At 39.7% G+C, this 18217-nt stretch overlaps 2 protein-coding genes and 1 long non-coding RNA gene across 4 annotated transcripts in view; 1 reads left to right on the forward strand and 2 right to left on the reverse strand.

Annotated features, from left to right (window-relative positions):
• PSME4 (proteasome activator subunit 4) overlaps nucleotides 1-11604 on the reverse strand; it is a 69042-nt gene extending 57438 nt beyond the window's left edge. The window contains exon 1 of one of the 2 annotated variants that reach the window (XM_084514132.1): nucleotides 11485-11604. Coding sequence is in view for 1 of the 2 variants with exons in the window: in XM_084514131.1 (XP_084370257.1) it covers nucleotides 3966-4141 (176 nt within the window). In the remaining variant the exon portion in view is untranslated. Of the gene's footprint in view, nucleotides 1-3965; nucleotides 4255-11484 lie in introns of those variants that run through there. The other variant, XM_084514131.1, reaches the window with a different exon arrangement.
• Nucleotides 11605-15098: 3494 nt separating this feature from the next.
• On the reverse strand, nucleotides 15099-17156 carry LOC311434173. Its single transcript, XR_014691305.1, has 3 exons — nucleotides 16453-17156; nucleotides 16075-16121; nucleotides 15099-15524 (listed from the first exon to the last, which is right to left on the reverse strand). It is a non-coding gene; the product is annotated as an uncharacterized lncRNA (long non-coding RNA).
• A 155-nt stretch (nucleotides 17157-17311) lies between these two features.
• ACYP2 (acylphosphatase 2) overlaps nucleotides 17312-18217 on the forward strand; it is a 44670-nt gene continuing 43764 nt past the window's right edge. The window contains exon 1 of the mRNA XM_084514145.1: nucleotides 17312-17480. The gene's annotated coding sequence lies outside the window, so the exon portion shown is untranslated. The remainder of the gene's footprint in view (nucleotides 17481-18217) is intronic.

The raw sequence follows: 18217 nt of genomic DNA on the forward strand, positions 1-18217 counted from the left end.
CAAGAATACATCCAGTTCCTCATGAATCCTGCAGGACAGCTAGGGGCTAATCACATATATGCTTGTTCACCATATAAATGGTGCCTCCTCTTGAGGAAAAAAAAGTATTGGGTTAGTTAATGGAAAAAAAAATAATTTAATTCTAGAACTAAATTATTGCAAATCAAAAACTTCCTGTAAGAAGGCAGGCAATACTACATTGAGATGTTACTTGAAATCTTAATTCCATTGCCCTTTTGATTCCTTCTTTAAGGAAACCGTCTCTCAACCTCTATCAGCCAACTAAAAAATGATAAATAAATTACGCCACATTGTGGTGGTCACTGGGTTCACATTTGAAGATCAGCTATGAGCAAATAAAAGAGGATTAGAAAGTGAAAATTCTATTTGCAGCTCCATCCTTTCTGCACAGAGTGCAGGGTCTCTGTACACAAGATAAAATTAGAACCCAAACCCAATTCCCTCCTTTAAAAGTATTAGGTACCCAATCTCTCACTCCACAATTACAATAGACCTATTTTTAGGAAGTGTACTGTTGTACCAAGCAGATAGCCTAAATTACCCTAGAAGTTGGCTGCTCTGCTACAGTTAAAAATTGCCTTCACATATGAAGCTGCATAGAGCACTCTCCTAAATTCCTAGCTATCTACTTTCAATTTCTCATGCACAGGAGAGGATTACAATTGGCCTAAAGCTGTTTTGACAAATCGTATTGAGAACAATGAATCATGCTCACCAAAACCACTTAGATCACATACATGTTTACATCGTACATGTACATAAATATTATGTATCCAAAAGAAGGCTTACATTTTTCTGATAAAGATGGGAGGGGAATAGATAGAAGAAAAAAAAAAAGATTTATATTGCAAAAGTGATTAAAATATTTCATCAAAGTCTGATTGACAGGCTTTCCCATAATTCAGAACGGTTGAGCTCCATTTTTTCTTACCTTACACTTAAGTGTAATTTTGTAATAAACCTTTACCTGGCAAGCACACAAAGTAACATCATCAGGAACAGAAGTGGTGTCCTTCAACTCCAAAAATTCTACCCTTACCTACTGAAGTAAAAAGTACAGAATGACACTCATGTGTTTTCCAGGCTGCAGTCAACCACCTGCACTGTAACTGTTAGACGTTCATATTATACTGATATGCTCAATTACAGGCTATGCATTAAAAACAAAAAACAAAACAAAACAAAAACTATGCACAACATTTTTCAGTAAAACGTAAAAAAGTGAAAAAATTGAAACAGCAACCTCTTTTTGACCTAAGAGGTAGAAGTCTGATGCAAGTCCATTTAAGCAAATTATTTTGATGCAACCTGCCCTTTTTTTTTTTTTTGGGACATTGTAGCAAGTTATACAACAACTGACATTCAGTCTTCTGCTTTCACAACAGGATTAGTGTTTTGTAAGATACAGATTTTACTAGCCAAAGTTTGAGGAGTCTCACAGTAATGATTAGGTTTGAATGCCAGTCTTTGAGGTACAGTTTGACTTGCATAAGAAGTCCCACTAAGTCACAAGTTAGTTAAGTAACTGCTCTATTCCTGTCCTCACAAGAAAGTTCTCACCACACTCTGTAGACGCATTCCAACAAAAGGATCTGTTTACATTATGGAAAATTACACATAAACAGCAAATCATGCAAATTAGATTACAGACATTTCACCTGATAAACTCCATTTTTGCCCCTTTTTTCCCCTCCTACTCAGACCATGACATCAGATAGCTGAAACAGATGCTTTTAAGGTAACTATGGGCAAGTCATGCTCACTTGTTGAGATTATAAGAAACAAGAGATCTCAGGTTCATCCGTCATCACAAAATTGAAACCGATACTCAAACTTGTAAATTAAAAAAAATATTTGAGTTCTACTTTTGTTATTCATAATCTACAATGAATCATCCATAGTTGTATAAAGTTGTAGGGTACCTGGGAAGGTACAACTACACGTGTTTTTTTTTTTTTTTTCCTACTTAATCATGCATTTACACATCTAAAAACATTTGTATTATTTCATGAACAGATAAAAAATGTTAGTTTAAAGATACATTGGACATGATTCTGAATTACAATTTAATCCACAGAATACTGTGAAAATTCTGCCTTTTATGATTCAGATATTTGCAACAAGGCTAAGCAGAGATCTCACCATGATGAGGATCCTTTACATTTCTCCATCAAACAACTGTAAAATTTATTGGAGCTGCTCAGCAGGGAAAAGGTACTAAGCTGACACTGAGATGAACTACCTTCTACTAACAGACAACAAAGATTAGATTTTTTTTTCTCATTATCTTGTAATTTGACTTAGGTATGAAATCAGAATTCTATATACTTTGGAAGTGTTTCATTTAGGCCTGAACTTTAATAAAAGTATTCAATCCCACAGAAGTTGTCAAGTTCAGCTGAAGAGCAAAACAACTCTCACGTTAAATTTACCAGCTTATTTTTAAACTGATGCCCCTATTTCCTTCCCTGCCTGCTTCCAAACATATTCCAAGTCTTACTGCATATAATATGCCACAAAGAAATCTTAGGACTGAAAGGCATCGGACAAGTTGCAAAACACACAAATTAGAACTTCAAAGAGTAGGTGGAAAACCACAAACTAGAGCCTCCTGACCTTTCTGTGATTCATAAAGTAGCACAGCAGCAGTTCTCAACAGGCTAAATTCACTGCCCTAAAGCCTAAACTGGTAACAGCAATTACAATTTACAGAATGACTACCAGGGTAATTCTAACGTAGATCCTTTGAAAGTGTGTGGGATTGTGCGCTACATTTAGCCTACCTATCTAATGTAGATCTTTCTCTTCATAAGAACTAGTACACTTTATCTCAGCTTGATTAGTATCTGAAGTTCCACAAGTCTAAAGGCAACAGGTATCACTGAAACCAGTGTAAGCTCCCAGATGGCTGAGGGGGGAAGTTCAAAAAAACAGCACTGACCTAGTTCCAGGCGGGTTCAAACTGTCACATAATGAAAACACGTGAGTCATTTTGCAACCATCAAAGTAATTCTATCTAAGAATGCCTCTTGGCAAATACAAAGACTTACATTTCGATACAGATGAACCAAACAGATTTGACTGCCCAGTATGTATCAATTTTTAAATTAGTTGTTTTTATATATATTTGTTTATTTATATATATATATAAAGGAAAAATCTAAGTGAGGATCTCTGAATTCTACAAAAAGCACGTAGTTCATCGTTTCTAGCACAGAGAAAATACCATCACAGCAAAAACAACGTACGGAAACATGGTTAGCTGACTGAAGTTACAGGACTCATTGTCATCTGATGCCGTTTTCAATGCCAGAGCATCAAAAATAGTGACAATGAAAATAGCAGAAGTATGCTTCGTAAAATTCACTAGGAGAAACCCGGGCTCCGCTCAGTGACGGTGCATGGAGCCAAGCGGTTTGGAGTTGTGTTAAAAACACTTCACAGGCACTCGGTGGGGCCGCGCAGTGCCCGCCGCCCCGGCAGAGGCGAGACGGGGGCTTTTCTTGCGGCTCGGCGCTGCTTACAGAGCATTAAGGCACAATGTAATCCTGCCAGCACTGAACCAACAAACAGCCCGTCTTGAGAAAGACTTCGCGTTCCTACAGCAGGAGCTGCGCGCAGATAACATCTTGCACAACTTGCCTAAAAAGGCAAGAGGTCAAACAGGTGGCCAAGCAGGCGTTCGGAAAGAAATAGCTTAGAAATATCGACAGAGAAAACCCTCCCGATTCACGAAATCGCCGAGGCTCCCGGAGCCAGGCGAGCTGTAGAAAACGAAACCACCTTTGCCCCGGTTTCCTCCGCCGAGCTCGTGGCGGGCTGCGCGGGACAGGGGCGGGCCCCGGCCCTCCACAGCCCCGGCAGAGCCCGGGGAGACCCCCGGGGGCTCGGCTCCCCCGGTTCCCTCCCCCGGAGCCCGTCCCGCGGCGGCCGGGGGCACTCACGTCGAGAGCTTCCTGGTCCAGAAGAGGCCCCCGGGCCACAGCTCCTGCAGCTGCACGGCCCGCGCCAGGTTGCCTTTGATCTGCGCCAGGAAGCGGCCGGCCTCGGCCTCCAGGCGCTCGCCGTAGGGCAGCAGCTTGTTGTAGACGATCTCCTTCTGAGGCTGAGGCGGCGCCATGGCCGCGGCCGCTGCCCCGGCGCTGAGGCGGCGGCGGCGCCGCGCGGGGACGGCACCGGCACCCCCACCCCGGGCACGGCGCACCGGGAACGGCCCCGAGCGGGCGGCTGCTGGCCCTGCTCCGCCCCGCAACCTTCCGGCGCGGCGGCGGAAGGCGGCGGCTGAGGGAGGCGGCTCCCGGCCCGGCCGCGCCTGAGGGGAGGCGGCCCCGCGCCGCGCCCCGCCGCCATTTGCACAGAGCGGTGCCCAGCGCTGCTCCCGCCTCGCTTCTTTCGTGCCTCTGCGGTTAAATAAAGTTTATTAAACCTCAAACCGGCCGCGGCCCGAACCGACGAACGCAACGTTCCCCCAACTGCTGCCGGGGGAAGAGAACCGGCCGGCGGCCCGTTTCCCGGAGGGCTGCCGGGGTAATTAGTCACGGGGGTGGCTGCAAAGCGGCTTAAGGGGCTTATTCCAAATAAAAATGCTGCTAAAGCACAGCTCCGCGCTGCCCGGGCCTGCTGCTGGCCTCCAGGGGCGTAGGATGAAGCCTGCGATGGATACGTGATAACAAGTAGCGCTGATAGCTGTTATCTCCAGCTGTCGCCTAAATATAATTGCTAATTGAATTTCCCCTCAAGAATCACATCGTGACCGTTGAACAGCTGCAAACGTATTCGAGTTAGGGCTACAGACAAGGGCAAATCCTGTTTTCTCATCTTTATGCTCAAATTAGCCCTGCTTAAAATTTGATAGAAAAAAATGATTAAACGATGGAACACATTACAAAGAGGAGGAATGTAATAGAAGACTGATGTATGACAAAGGCTGTGGCACTCAGACATTCTCATGGCACCTGGTACCTTCACACCATTTTGTTATGTGCCTTTGTAGCAGACACTACTTCTGTTTGCAATCCAGTGCAACAGGAAATAATTCTGATGCACCTGTTTGAGCAGAGTGACACTACCTCAATTTACAGCCATCACAAAATAATCTGCACTGTAACTTTCTTCATGAGCAAAGTATTACAAAAGCAGCCTTACACAGACAAGGTTTTCCCAGGCACCAAAAGGAAGCTCTGTGCTACTTTGTAGATCTCCCACCTAATATTTTCACTGTAACATCTTGGGAAAGTGAAAGTCTATGATCACTTCTTAAATGCATCACATAACTTTCTCAAGGCTTCAGTGAAAATAATTGTTCTGGGTCCTAGGATGAAAGAAAGATAAAATACTCGGCTTATTTCCCTTGACTGAAGTACTACAAAGGGTCAAGCTTTTTCAGGCAGGTTTTGAAGAAACAAAATTAATTCTACCTTTTCCTGCTTTCCTAGAACTACAATTTTAATAGAGGAAGGAGGACGATTTTGTGTTGTGCTCAGTACTTTGACAGTGAGCTTCCACTCCTACAACATTTTCTATCACATATTCTTGTAGATTATGTATATCAGTGCTTACATTATTACAGAACAGTTGCAGCTACAGTTCGTATATGTGTGTTTTGGAGATTATTGCTCTTTCACAGAGGCATCCTATCTACCCTACGCAAAATAATTTGTGTGAGAATTTCTCTCCTTTCTGGCCTGAGTTAAAAATAGAACGATTACGATCAAATTTCTGTGTGCAGTACATCTTGTTTACTATTCTGCTGGTGAAAACAGGAATAAACAAAAGGTGTTGCTGAACACTATGAAATGAATAATTTTATCACATAATCTGACAATGATAAATAGGGTTACTGGCCCAGAAGCTGTAATAAACTTATGCATATTTAAGGATAAGTAAGAATATTTTTATATACTCTAGATGTGCTCTGAAGCTGAAAAAAAAAATAAAATAACTTCTTTTCTATCATTTATAAGCAATTCTTCTTTTCTACTCGATTGCAATAGTGGTTTGTTCAAAAAGCAGTTGCCAGTGTGGGAAAGTGTTTATTAAATTTGAAGCATGCAGGGTTTGTTTGGACTTGGAGAAAAAGAATCAAAATTATAGTCCAATTTTCTGAAATTGAAGTTGGCAGATACATAAGGAACTTCAAAGCTGCACTCTTCATATTCTTGCTTCATAGCTTCATTATCACACACACACAAAACACTACTGCAGTTTCTGCCCTTTCTCACTCAAGTTAAAACTGAAGCTTGATTTTTCAAACACTTTTAAGTATTTTGCAACATGGATAAGCAACCCCAGCCTCATGGAGCCTATTTAACTGAACCTGCAAATCACCTCAAGGGCGTGTGACTGCTGTACCTCAGACACACAATTGCTTTCCACCAGAATGAAACACTTACGTTTCAGGCAAAAATGTGCAAAGTATGCTACCAGCACCTCGGTCATCCTACCAACTTAACTGACCCCCTTATTCTCAGAAATTATTCCCATTTTCAGAATCTGAAATGAGAAAAAAGGAGATTGAGTCTATCTGCAATTATAAGAGTAAGCATACTTACAGTCCTTGCGTTTTCAAGGTATCTTCTGTGTGTTGATTCATTTACTAATTGCATTTGCTAATTATTAAAAAACTAATCCTTTTCCCCTGGTACACTGGCATTCTGCAATTTGAAAGGAAAAATATGCATTTTGCCAAGTAAGTTAAAAATACATTTGTTCTTCAAGTTTGCAATATGTTTTGGCTGCAGCAGTGTGTAAAAGCACATTTGGTCCCCAAGTCATATGATGAAGGACTGGCTTTCATAACATGGAACCAGTCTGTGCAACTTGCATCAACAGCTTTTTCCTCTCTTATTAAGTAGGAGGAATGCAAATTGAGAGCAACTTAAATATGGTTGCCACCTGTTGTTTTTTGGCATTAAATCCTGAGAATTGATGAATCCAAGTGTTGTAGTTGAGAAAAAAAAAAAAAAAAAAAAAAAGACAATTTTCCCATTCATGAGAAATTTTGACTGTTAACAGTGTCTTAAGTCAATTTGCGCATTGATCATACGTTCCTTTGCTGGCCAACTTGCTACTTTAGGTCAAATAACACAAGTGCTATCATCAGTATTTAGGAACCTTGTCTCTCAACCTTAACGGTGGTTTCTACCATCTCACATCTCAAGCAACTACTTTTCCTACATGTATGTTTTTCTTAGTGACCCATCTGTACTTAAACATACCTAAGTTAAAAGCTGACTTTTTTTTGTGTTGCAGACTTTTATATACTTTAGAATTTTGAGAAGAAAACCAAGTCCAACAGGACCTTCATAATACCACTAAAAAAAAAAAAAAAAAAAAAGTGGAATAGCTTGCTTTTGATGTTGTCAGCAATGAGGATCCTTAGGCTTTCTCATCCCTGTGTTTCTAAATTGGTCGGTCACCCAAAGCAGATGCCAACAGACACCAAAGGCAGTCAGGAAACTGCTGCTGTCCCGCTCACCCACTTTCAGACAAGATGGCAACAACACACTCTCTCCCAGAAGAAGCATCTGTAATTACTAACTTTAGACTAACAAGGCCATTTTCATTGCAAGGAGCTACTCCATCCCTTCAAGACAAGGACATGAGAAAAGGCTGTAATTAGAGCCTGCTGCGAAAGCGTTTACTCCCCTGCCCCTGGGAAACAGAGTTGCTCTAATGATTTTTGGGTAGTAGCAGTTCCTTGTCTGTATAAACAGCGAAGAGCAGTAATTACAGCTGCTTGTCTCTCCTCCTGCCCCTAGGAACTCAACTGATGTTATTACTTTCTTGAGGAACAATGAGCAAGATGGCAGTAGGATTAGTCATTCTGAACAATCTTCTGAAGAGTGTGAATGCAATTAAAATCACTAGTTTTAATCAAACAAACAGGGGAACAGATTTTAAAAACAACACATCCATGCTTGTTTGTAGCTAGAAAAATCTCATCTGCAGACATATGTTACCTCTTTTGCCTTATTTAAAAAAAAAAAGAGAAACACTGCTCTGCCTAAATATAAGAAACGTTTTGATGAGCCTAAAGACTACAAACTAGAAATACACCTATTGCATAAATGCTCTAAAAAAGTTTACCTATTTGGAGGATGGGAGCAGGAGCAATGACAGCATCTGAATGAAGTGCCAAGGAACTTAAGCTTCCTGTATAGTACGGGACAAAAATAGGTTCTTCTGAAGTATGACTCTGAGCAACTAATTTTAGGTCCCTAAAATAAGGCTGTCTGAATGCTCCATTATGTGTTTTAGGTTGGATGGGAGGCATGTTCGGTATGATCTAAAGCACACAGGCTGTATGCTGATACAGTTCTGTTTCCATAAGGCCTGTTTAGATGCACACATGGAACTTTTCTCAGGTCATCCTACATTGTTTGGGAAAGGGTTTGAACAGAAATAAAAGGCACTTGCAAAGGGATTGTAGCGTTAAAATATGGGCACCTGTATAACTTGTAAAGCTTTACTACATAAACAGGGCTGATAGGATACAGGCAACGTGGCCATCCATTCACTTTCCATTCTTGGTGGTTCTGTTATGAGTTAGGGCAGTAAATGAATCCTCGACAATATCAATTCACAAGATATTGTTAATTGTTATTGTTATTGTTATTGCTTCCTCTCTTTCATAGCTGAAGTTAGTGGGTTACTGTTCTTCCAAGGAGTACAGTCCCTGTCTGCGCAAAGACAGGATCAAAATTCTCTCTGGTAAAATAAATTAATTTATAGCAGAATTGTTTTTCCACCTCCTGTTCTCTTTAGGTGTCTTATTGCCTAAGATTTGGAAAGCAAAATTGTCTCAAATCCTCACGTAAGAATTTGGTTTTGACAGTCTATTCCCTCTACATATTTGAAGCTCCTGAAGATATCCCTGGAAACTGCTGTGGCTGCAGGGAAGAAAAATAATAGACTTGAACCTCATTATAAGGAGCTTACTGCTGATATCTTCCCAAATTACTCATTGCTATTTGAAATGAATAATAATTCCTCTGATATGAAATAAATGTAGGCAACTTTGGGGAAAGAAGCATTACTTTTTTTTTCCCCTCGAGACACTGAGATGTGGATTTTTCTGTCCCAACATCCTGCCAAACAGAAATCAGTTGCTGAAGAATATATGATGACAGCCAGTTTGCAAAGGTGTGTTCTATGTATTCTGCCATTCTAGGAAATCAAGGAAACACTCCCTCAGCAGCCTGCAATCTCTTGCATAGACACTGCTCATTACATACTTGCAGTTTCAAACAGAATTGCAGCAGACCTTGCCCCAAGCATTTGACTAACCCTGATGGTATTTTTTCAGTGGTGAAGGCATCTGTTTCACCTTCACCCACAGTTCCCAATTCTTTGGTTTGTCCATTCACTTCTCTCCTTCCAGTCTCCCTCCAGTTCTTAGGTTACCAAAATGGTAACTAGATAGAACCTTTCTGGGAAGGACTTATTGTTCAAAATGTGAACAAATTGTGAAATTTTAACTTGCTGGATAGTATCCTACTTTAGGAACAGCCCCATTGACTTCAGCAGGGCTATCACATATGACAGTGTGCTTCTTAACATTAGAAAACTAATGTTGTTAGAAAAGCTTTCAAAGCCACTTTGGATATCTCTGAGGGATCAAATCTGTGAACTGGTACTTTTCATCCTAAGATATCTACAGTCTCTCCCCTTTTGAATTTTAGCATTAGCAAAAAACATGAGATCTTGGATGTTGTTCTGGTTAAAGGAAGAAATTTGCCAGTGACTATTAAAAAAAAAAAAAAAAGAAGTCTATTTTCCCAACCCAGGGAGAATCAAATAACAGCCAAAAATCTTTGTTCAGATTTTACGCCTTCTTTCAAGCAGCACTGAGGAAAAACAATTGTTGTTTCTCATGACTGTAGCTCACACGATCAGGTTTAACTCTTTCACTGTATTGCTTGTTCACTGTTTTGAAGTGTGGACCAGAATTACTTAAATATTTATGAATTCTGGGAGAGAGGCAAGCTTTCTTAAATATTCCCTTAGGCAACCAATGCTTTCTCTCCTTCTAAAGATCTATTTATAGTTTGCTTCTGGCTGCATAGTTTTTATGCACTGAATCTGCATGGTAGACTTTGGCACACTTCTAAAGCAGCAGCTTCTTTCACATGGTATTCTGGAGACATCCAGCAGATTACCAAACTGTAGAGGGGATCACGTGAAACAAGCGAGAGCTGTCTAGCATTCACTTGGCCTAACCTGGCAAGTTGTTTATGCTTATATCCTGGTAACATGGGGATAAGTCTAATTGTGTCAGGGGTGGGACTACAGCAGCTCAGGTCACCCTGACTACAGCTGGGATTCACAAAACTAAATTGCGGGGGGGGGGGTTATTGTGTCAGGTGTCCCACTGAAAAGAAATCAAGCTGAAACAACGTATGAGTTAACACTTCATAACAACCTTGGAATTTAACTGTCAAGAAAGGATATTTAGGATAGAAGGAATGTTCTAATTAAGAAACACAATAGGACTGTAAACTCAGAGAAGCTCCAGGGAGAAAGAAAAGTTGCTTTTGCCACATTTCTGTGTTGTAACTTAAAGGCTAAGCCTGGTAGAAAACTGAGCCATATTTAGCATAAAACCAGAAGCTGTCCTTCTGCTGGGCAAAGTACCAAGAACTGGGTGAAAGAACTAAGAAGGCTTAAAAACCAGAAGTGAGAAAGATGAGAATCTGTCTTGAACAAAAAGAGCAAAGATACCTTGTAATCTCAAAAGAGAGCTCGGCAGGACAATGCAGTAGGCGTTAACTGTTATTTCCTCAGACATATACTGATAACACTATCTGCAACACCCATGTGTTTTCCTTTTAACACTGCAGCAGATGAATGCAGAATCTGATTCATGCTTTCTTGGCTTTGCCAAATGCATGCTAAAATCCTATAACCATGCCATGAATGAATCTGCTGACCCAAAGGTCTGATGAGACATGATTGGAAAAATGCCTTAGAGATTCCAGACCTCTTTGCACGGAGGAAGGGACTGGTCATCAGCAGCTGGCACAGTACCAGCAGGAGGCCTGACAGGCTCCAAAATTAGGAAAAATTGGCTCAGAGTCACTGCTTGTCGCCAGCAAGTGAACAACTCTGAAAAGCAGGCATTTTGAAATGGGAAGCTGGAAGGAAAGGGAATTTGGGATGGCGTCAGGGGTGCCAGAGTTCTTACTAAGTCATGATCACTTTCAGAACTGACAACAGCTTGTGCTTTAGGAGCCCACCATAACACCTCTGCACCACATCAGCTGCAGCCCTTGAGCTGTAGCCTACAAGAAACGCTATGCCAGCTGAAAACTCATCCCTGAGTTTCTAATGCTATCATGGTGCTGCACAAACCACAGGGCAGCATCCCCAGCTCTCCAGGTGTCACTCTTGGGGTTGCTTTGTGCATTACCTCCTTCTAGCTCCTTAATGTCATGTTGATTTTTTTTAACCTTACATGCTTACCTCTTCTTTTTTTCACTGGATTCCCAGGCTCCCTGCCATTTTCTCTCTCCAGCCCACACAAACAACTCTTCTTCCAGGAAAGCTCTTAGTGTCTTTAAGACTGACCTCAGTCAGTCATTGCTGCAGCAATCTGCAAGAACAGCTTCCTGTGACGAGACTAAAGACTAAAGACTAAGAACTGGGCATGCATACAATTTTACTTCCCCTCTGTATGTTCCCCATTTTCTTCAGCTTGCAGAAGACAGACATCCTGAGTCACAGGCTGTGTCATTGTGTTTCATAGCACTAAATAGGTTTTTCATCCCGTTATTCATCTGCTTTTTAAGGCTCATTATGCTTTGGCATCACAATGCTCTGCAGACACAGTTTCCAATATATGAACTGTATGGATTCCTTTCATTTGGCATAAACTTGTCACCCAGTAGTTTTCTAATGCCCATGAGTTCTCACAGATGAGAAATGACACCAATTCACCATTTATGATTATACAGACCTGCGTGACATCCCCTGCTGGACAGGCAAATGCTCTTCTGTCTCAAGATGACCCAGGAGAATACTAGTTTTAGTCCCTCTTCATATGATGCCATTCCAGGCTTCAGATCATCCTAACTGATTTTGTCTGTTGCCTTTCCTGTTGTTTCTTTGACGTGAGGAATGGCTGGAACAGGATATTTGGTACAGCCATGGTTTGCACAGCAGCATACGGCTCTTTTTTGTTATGCTCTGTTAACACTTTTTTTTTTTTTTTAATGTTCTTCCCATAACAGGTTTTCTTGCCAGCCCCTGAGCATTACACTGATCTGCTCATGGAACTGCTTGCAGTAACTCCAGAAGCCACCACTATTTGCATTGTTTCATGTACTTCCACTCTGCACAATACTTTGTTTAATAACACAATTTAATCTGACTTCTTAATGCCCACTCATTTAACATAACAAGATACTTCTCTAATTCTTTGCAGCCGCACATTTGCTACCCAAAGTAATCTAATACCATTAGCCAGCTATCCAGTCACTATTTCCCTCCCCCCCCCCCCCCCCAGATTATTTAAGAATACACTGAACAAAACCCAGAACAAATCCTTGCTGAATTTCCTTGGTAGCTTTTTCAGTAACAGTTTCTCTATGGTGAATGTTTTCCACTTATTCCTTCCTCTTGTGACTGCTCCTTCAGTTATTAGTCCACCAAAATACTTTAACTTTATAAAACCGTAATTAACCAGAGAATTTTGTCAGAAGCTTCTTGAAAATCTAGCAACACTGTATCAACCTGATCCATCCTTTTCCACATAACCACTGACTTCTCAAAAGGATTCAAGCATTAATTCTTGCTACAAAAATCATGATAATTCCTCCCATTTTATCAAAACTACAAATATGTCTACTAGATTGGATGGGGAAGACACCATCAGGGCAGTATGAGAATCAATGGAAAACTGGGCCCCACAACAGTGACCTTTCTAGCTATGCATAAAAACTGGTTAACTCAGAGAAAAGAGTTCAAAAGAACCCAATTTAGGGTTCCTGTTTTGTTACTTTTGGCAAACCCCAGGTCCCACCTGCACCATCTATACTATGAGATGTGTTTGTAGAGCTTCAGCCCACCTTTCAGAAGCATTTTCCTTCAAGCAGATGCTGATTTTCACCAAATCTGTTACAAGTTCATGTCTTCAAAACATAGTCCCCTCACATGATTGGAACTGGCACACAGATTCTGAAATAACACAATTCCCCACATCCAAGTTATAATCAATCCAGCAAGACTTGACTGAAATATCTGATGACACTGGCTGCACCAATACTTTTCAAGATTCTGAAATACTAATTAAGCCTTCTCTTTGTTGCTTTTGAGAACAAATAGTGGGCTAATGCAGTTAATGAGAATGAATCAAATAGTTTCACAGTACTGCAAAATGTAATAGCTGTCAACCCACCTCCATTACACACCGTTTCTTTAACAACCCACACTTTTTCGTGCTTTCTTAGTTCTTTTATAGAGCCCTAAATCCTCCACAAAAATCTGACATCATTGTTCTAATGACTGTGGGAAGGGTGATGTTTAAACTTCATTTTGTTCAACAGGAATAAAGAACAGCTTTAAATGACCACATCTCTTCCTCCTCACTGTGTTGCATAAGAAGAGAAAATATAACCACTGGCAGCATCTCAGTCAGTTTTCTTTAAATTTTAATGTGCTTCCTGTGTATGGGTATTTCATTAATCAAATGTCAGACAGACCTCCTTCTGCTCTGCTATCAAACCATGAGACTAAGACTCCTAATGTGACTCTTCCAAATATAAGAGGACAGCCTGGGCTCACCACTACTACTAGTCCCTGTCCCTTCCAACTTCCTTTTTCAATCCCAGTGATGTTCAGTAAAGCCTCAGGAAGCATGACATTTTAAGTTAAGTACTAATCCAGGTAGAACAGAGGTCCCAAAGACAATACTGAAAGAGGGGCTTTGCAAGTTGTTATATATTAACATTTTGTTTGCACACAGAATAAAATTTTCCAGAATGTTGCTTTTGTATGTTTGTTAGTTTACGATCTAACCTAATTTGCATAATGCTCTTAAGTCTTTGATTCACAAAATTAAAATATTATAGGTACATTACTCCTTGGTTCATACACTGCTTCTAAATTCAAGTTATAATTACCTTCTGAAATTATACCCAAAGAATTTAAATGCTTGTAGGCATTACAGTAGGTGAGTTTGTGTTTAGTCTTGACCACCAAGTTGAGTCTTCTTTGATCTATTACTGCAGCAAAAGACTAACAGACCTAACCCCAAATATCACTCCGATTTTTATGCTTTAGAGTTCAATAGTACAACTTCAGTCACACCTGTCAGAAAGATTTTTTGTTACAGGAAATACCAGTTTATGTTCTCATGTTTTATTTACTAACACCTCGGGATTTAAGAAGTCTTGACAGCTAATATCCTCATACTAAGCATTTGTTTCTACTGAGCATTTAAGTTCCCTACTAGCTTTTCAGATCAGGATTTTTATTACTATTAACTTGAACTGACTTACCTGAGGATTCTTTCATTTCCTATAGCAGCAAAAATACTTTTCAAAGTATTTTTTCAAAGACATGGTGACACAACAATGAAAAAATATTGAAAACTAAACAGAAATTTAGTTTAATTAAATATTTACATGTATATACGATGTCAACGAGTGAACAAGCTGTGAGTGGAATCATGAACAATTACTTTGGGAACTGTTGCTATAACTTAAAAAAAAAAGTTTAAAAGAAAACTGCTGATAAGTCTTCATGCCCTAGACGGAATCAGGATGTAGTGAATAAAAGGCTACTAGTAGTAGGATGTAGTGAATAAAAGGCAACTAACAAAGCAAAAAGCCTTCCATACAACTTGTTGTGTAACACTGCACTATACATAGGATCTCACAGCAACTATTTGGAACAAGCACAGTAACAAAAAGATTGCCCTAAGTAGTCTAGCCACACTAAAATAATGAATGCACGGTTCTGTATCTATCGTCCTGTAGGTTATGTAAGTAGTCCATGATTTTAGAGCACAAGGGGGACAAATTTATGTTCCATTGGGTCCCAAATTTAGGACAAAGTTTGGCTGCAGTCCTGTAACTTGATCTGTGCAGACATGACCCTTCCTCTGTACAGTACTCTACTCGCCTAAGGGGGCCTCTGCACAGTTGTGGGGTCCCCCCACCCAGATCTGATTGCTGCTTTGGGTCTTCACATTTCTAATGGATCAGGAGACAAGTGCAGTAACCAGGGCACCTAACTGTGCTAGGGGTATTCTGCAGTCAGTCTCAAAAATTTTCTAAGATTTGTACATCCAAATTTTGAGTTTTACCATTTAAAAGCACAAGGTAGCTTTTTGTTTGCTTTTGGTAAGCCGTTTTCTATTATATGGTTTTATTTCAAAAAGAGTGCGATACATTTTTGCCTAGCACTCTTTTGTTCTTTAGGCATGTTAATTTCCCATCTGGATGCTTTCTCTTGACAGATGTCCTTCTTCTATGCTTTTCCTACTTTTCCACTCTCCATGGCTAAAGGAAGACAGCATACAGAAAAAATTATAGTTGGGAGTATTTATTTGAATGCAGAAATACTTTAGGAAACGTCATCAGCTCATGCTGAGAGCTTAAGCCTTGCACAAGTGTAGTTTTTCTTCTCAGTGAAAGTGCTACTATGCTAGGAACTGCATTGTTAAAGATGACAACAACACAGGTACAGAAGCCTAAAGCCTAAGCCACTTCATATTTTTGCATGCATTATACTTCATTTTTAGTTTCCTGTAAAAAAGCTGACTAGAAACTAGTAGTAATGGTATTATCAAAACCTTTATGAGCTAGGAACACTTCCCTGTCTTGAGCTATATACTTTTAAAAGTTTTTCTTTAGTAGCCCAGCATAGTGTTATTTATACATCCTACACAGTACAGACAAAAACTCCTAAAGAACTCCTACAGGCTTATCTTGTCCTTCAGGCTTTGAAATCTAATCCTAGTGTTTAAGAGACTATCTTTTCCCCTAAGGACGACAGCTGATAGTCAGTGATCCACAGAAAAAGGAAAGTAGAATTAAGAATATCACTTACTTCTTAAGTGTCCTACATTACACCTTGGGAGACTTCAATACATCCATCTGAAACATTAAATAAAGACTCCAAAGAGTTTTGTACAACTTGAAGCAGAGTCTGCAAAGTCAGAAGTCCTATTAGTTTTATTTTAAATTAAACTGCAATTTTAATAAATTTAAAGTTTATTTTAAAATAGGTTGTAAGAGTGAATATAGTTTTGGAGATGACATGATAAAGAATAACTGAAAAAAAAAAAAAAGAAAACGATTGAAAAGAAAAATTTAGCCTTTATTTGAAAAAATAAATACAAAGGACAGTGTTTTAAAATATGAGCTGTATATACTATGCTTAATAGAGAACAAGCAAAAATTATAAAAGATAAATAATTGAACTTACATGGTTTATACTCTTTTTCTCTGAGTACTTACTACTCTCTAAGCCACAAGAGGGAATAGACGCAGCAGCTTCTTTTATACAGAGCCTTTGCTATCCTTTGGGAAACCACTCATCAGAATTTGCTGGGGATCATTTGTAAGTGAGTCAGGTTTGGACCTTAGGTTTATCTAAACTGATGAAAAAGGGTAGCATAAATGCTAAAAAAGAAAGAAAGAAACAAACCAATAGATAAATACCTCAGCAGCTAATAAGTTGACGGTAGAGGGAGGGGAGAACGCTGAAGTCAGGAATGTTAATTGTAGATTGTGAAGATGTTCTGGGAAGGCTGAGAGCAGAAATTTAGTCATGTATTGACAGGTCTGAGAAGGAACCATAATAAATAAAGAAATGGTGAAAAAACAGGAGCATAGCTAGAGGTTAAGGAATAAATTAAGACAGCAACATTGGAGGTCATGTACCTGATAGAACATATGCATAAACATGGAAGACAGTAATTTTGGGAGTGGAAAACATTGAATGTATACGGTGGAATGAAGTGCCAGCCACACAGACAGAAAGCAGAAGAAATGGGTACTTAAAGAAAAATAAGTTTTTAATGTTTTTCTACGCAGTATAAGCATAAATAACGAAGTCACAACTTCCAAAATACCTTTATCAACTAAAGTGAAACTTATTAAAGTAAAAGATCATTTTATTATAAGCACTGCAATTGACAGTGCTCAGTATCAGGACCCAGAGGGCCCATAGCTCTGATTGTCCTGACCAGGTTCATCTGAGCCAACGATATCCCTTCTGCCCCTTGGCCCTGAAGCCCTATTTAAGCTCAGGGCTGAACCCTTCCTACTTCATGGGCATGTGAGTCTGTAGTTCTAGCTTTATGGCTCTTTGTTGTACCCTTCCAGTACTTTCTGGAACAATTCCTCATTCTTTCCTGTATGCTATGGCCAAAAACAGGATAGTGGGAGATCTATACTGTGTTTAGAGCTAGTATTTAGAGGTGTTCTTCAAAATTCTTGTTCAGAGTACAGGTACGTATGTGACTGAATGACAAAATTAGTCTTCTCTACAACAGCATCTTACCTAATGCAAAACTTCTGCCAAGTAAAGCAACTTCCTAGGTGGCTTTCACAATAAATCCTCTCTATACAAGCCTAAGGTCCATGAATAATTGTTCCTAGAGAACACTATGCTGCAAGTGAAATTCAATCTATGTATGTGAAGCAAAAAGACCGATGAATATAAAACAATGTCTTCTGAAAGAGATAAAAGCTGGCTGATGTGAATTTAAATTAGCAAGAATGTGTAATGATCAGAAAAGAAAGCTTACTGTGAAATTAGTATGGAGAAATAAAAGACAAACTGTATAATAGCAGCTGCTGTGAGCAAACAAAAGGCCTGGGTAAATTGGCAGCATAATGGTCATCCATGGAATTCACTGCTGCCTTGAATTTCTCTTTCATGTATTAATTGTGATTGTTGCAGCTTTGTTTTAGTAATAAAAAGGTCACCTTTATTTACTGAGTAGCAAGCCAAACACAACACATGGTAATAGATAAGCTGGCAGAAGTTTAGAAGAGTCTATTTCGTTGCTGGAGTGATCTACAGATGTTATGACACTGTATTTTCTGATCATCCTAGCAGTACAAAAGCTTGTTCATTGGAAGAAGTTCATAATCATTTGCATTTCTCTGTGGTGTAACTAAGGAATGTATCTTGTGCTATAACGTATGTAGATATTTAGCATTTCTTGCTAGTAGCTGTAGGA

This window comes from Aythya ferina (assembly GCF_964211825.1).
Source record: "Aythya ferina genome assembly, chromosome: 3".
NCBI classification, from domain to species: domain Eukaryota; kingdom Metazoa; phylum Chordata; class Aves; order Anseriformes; family Anatidae; genus Aythya; species Aythya ferina.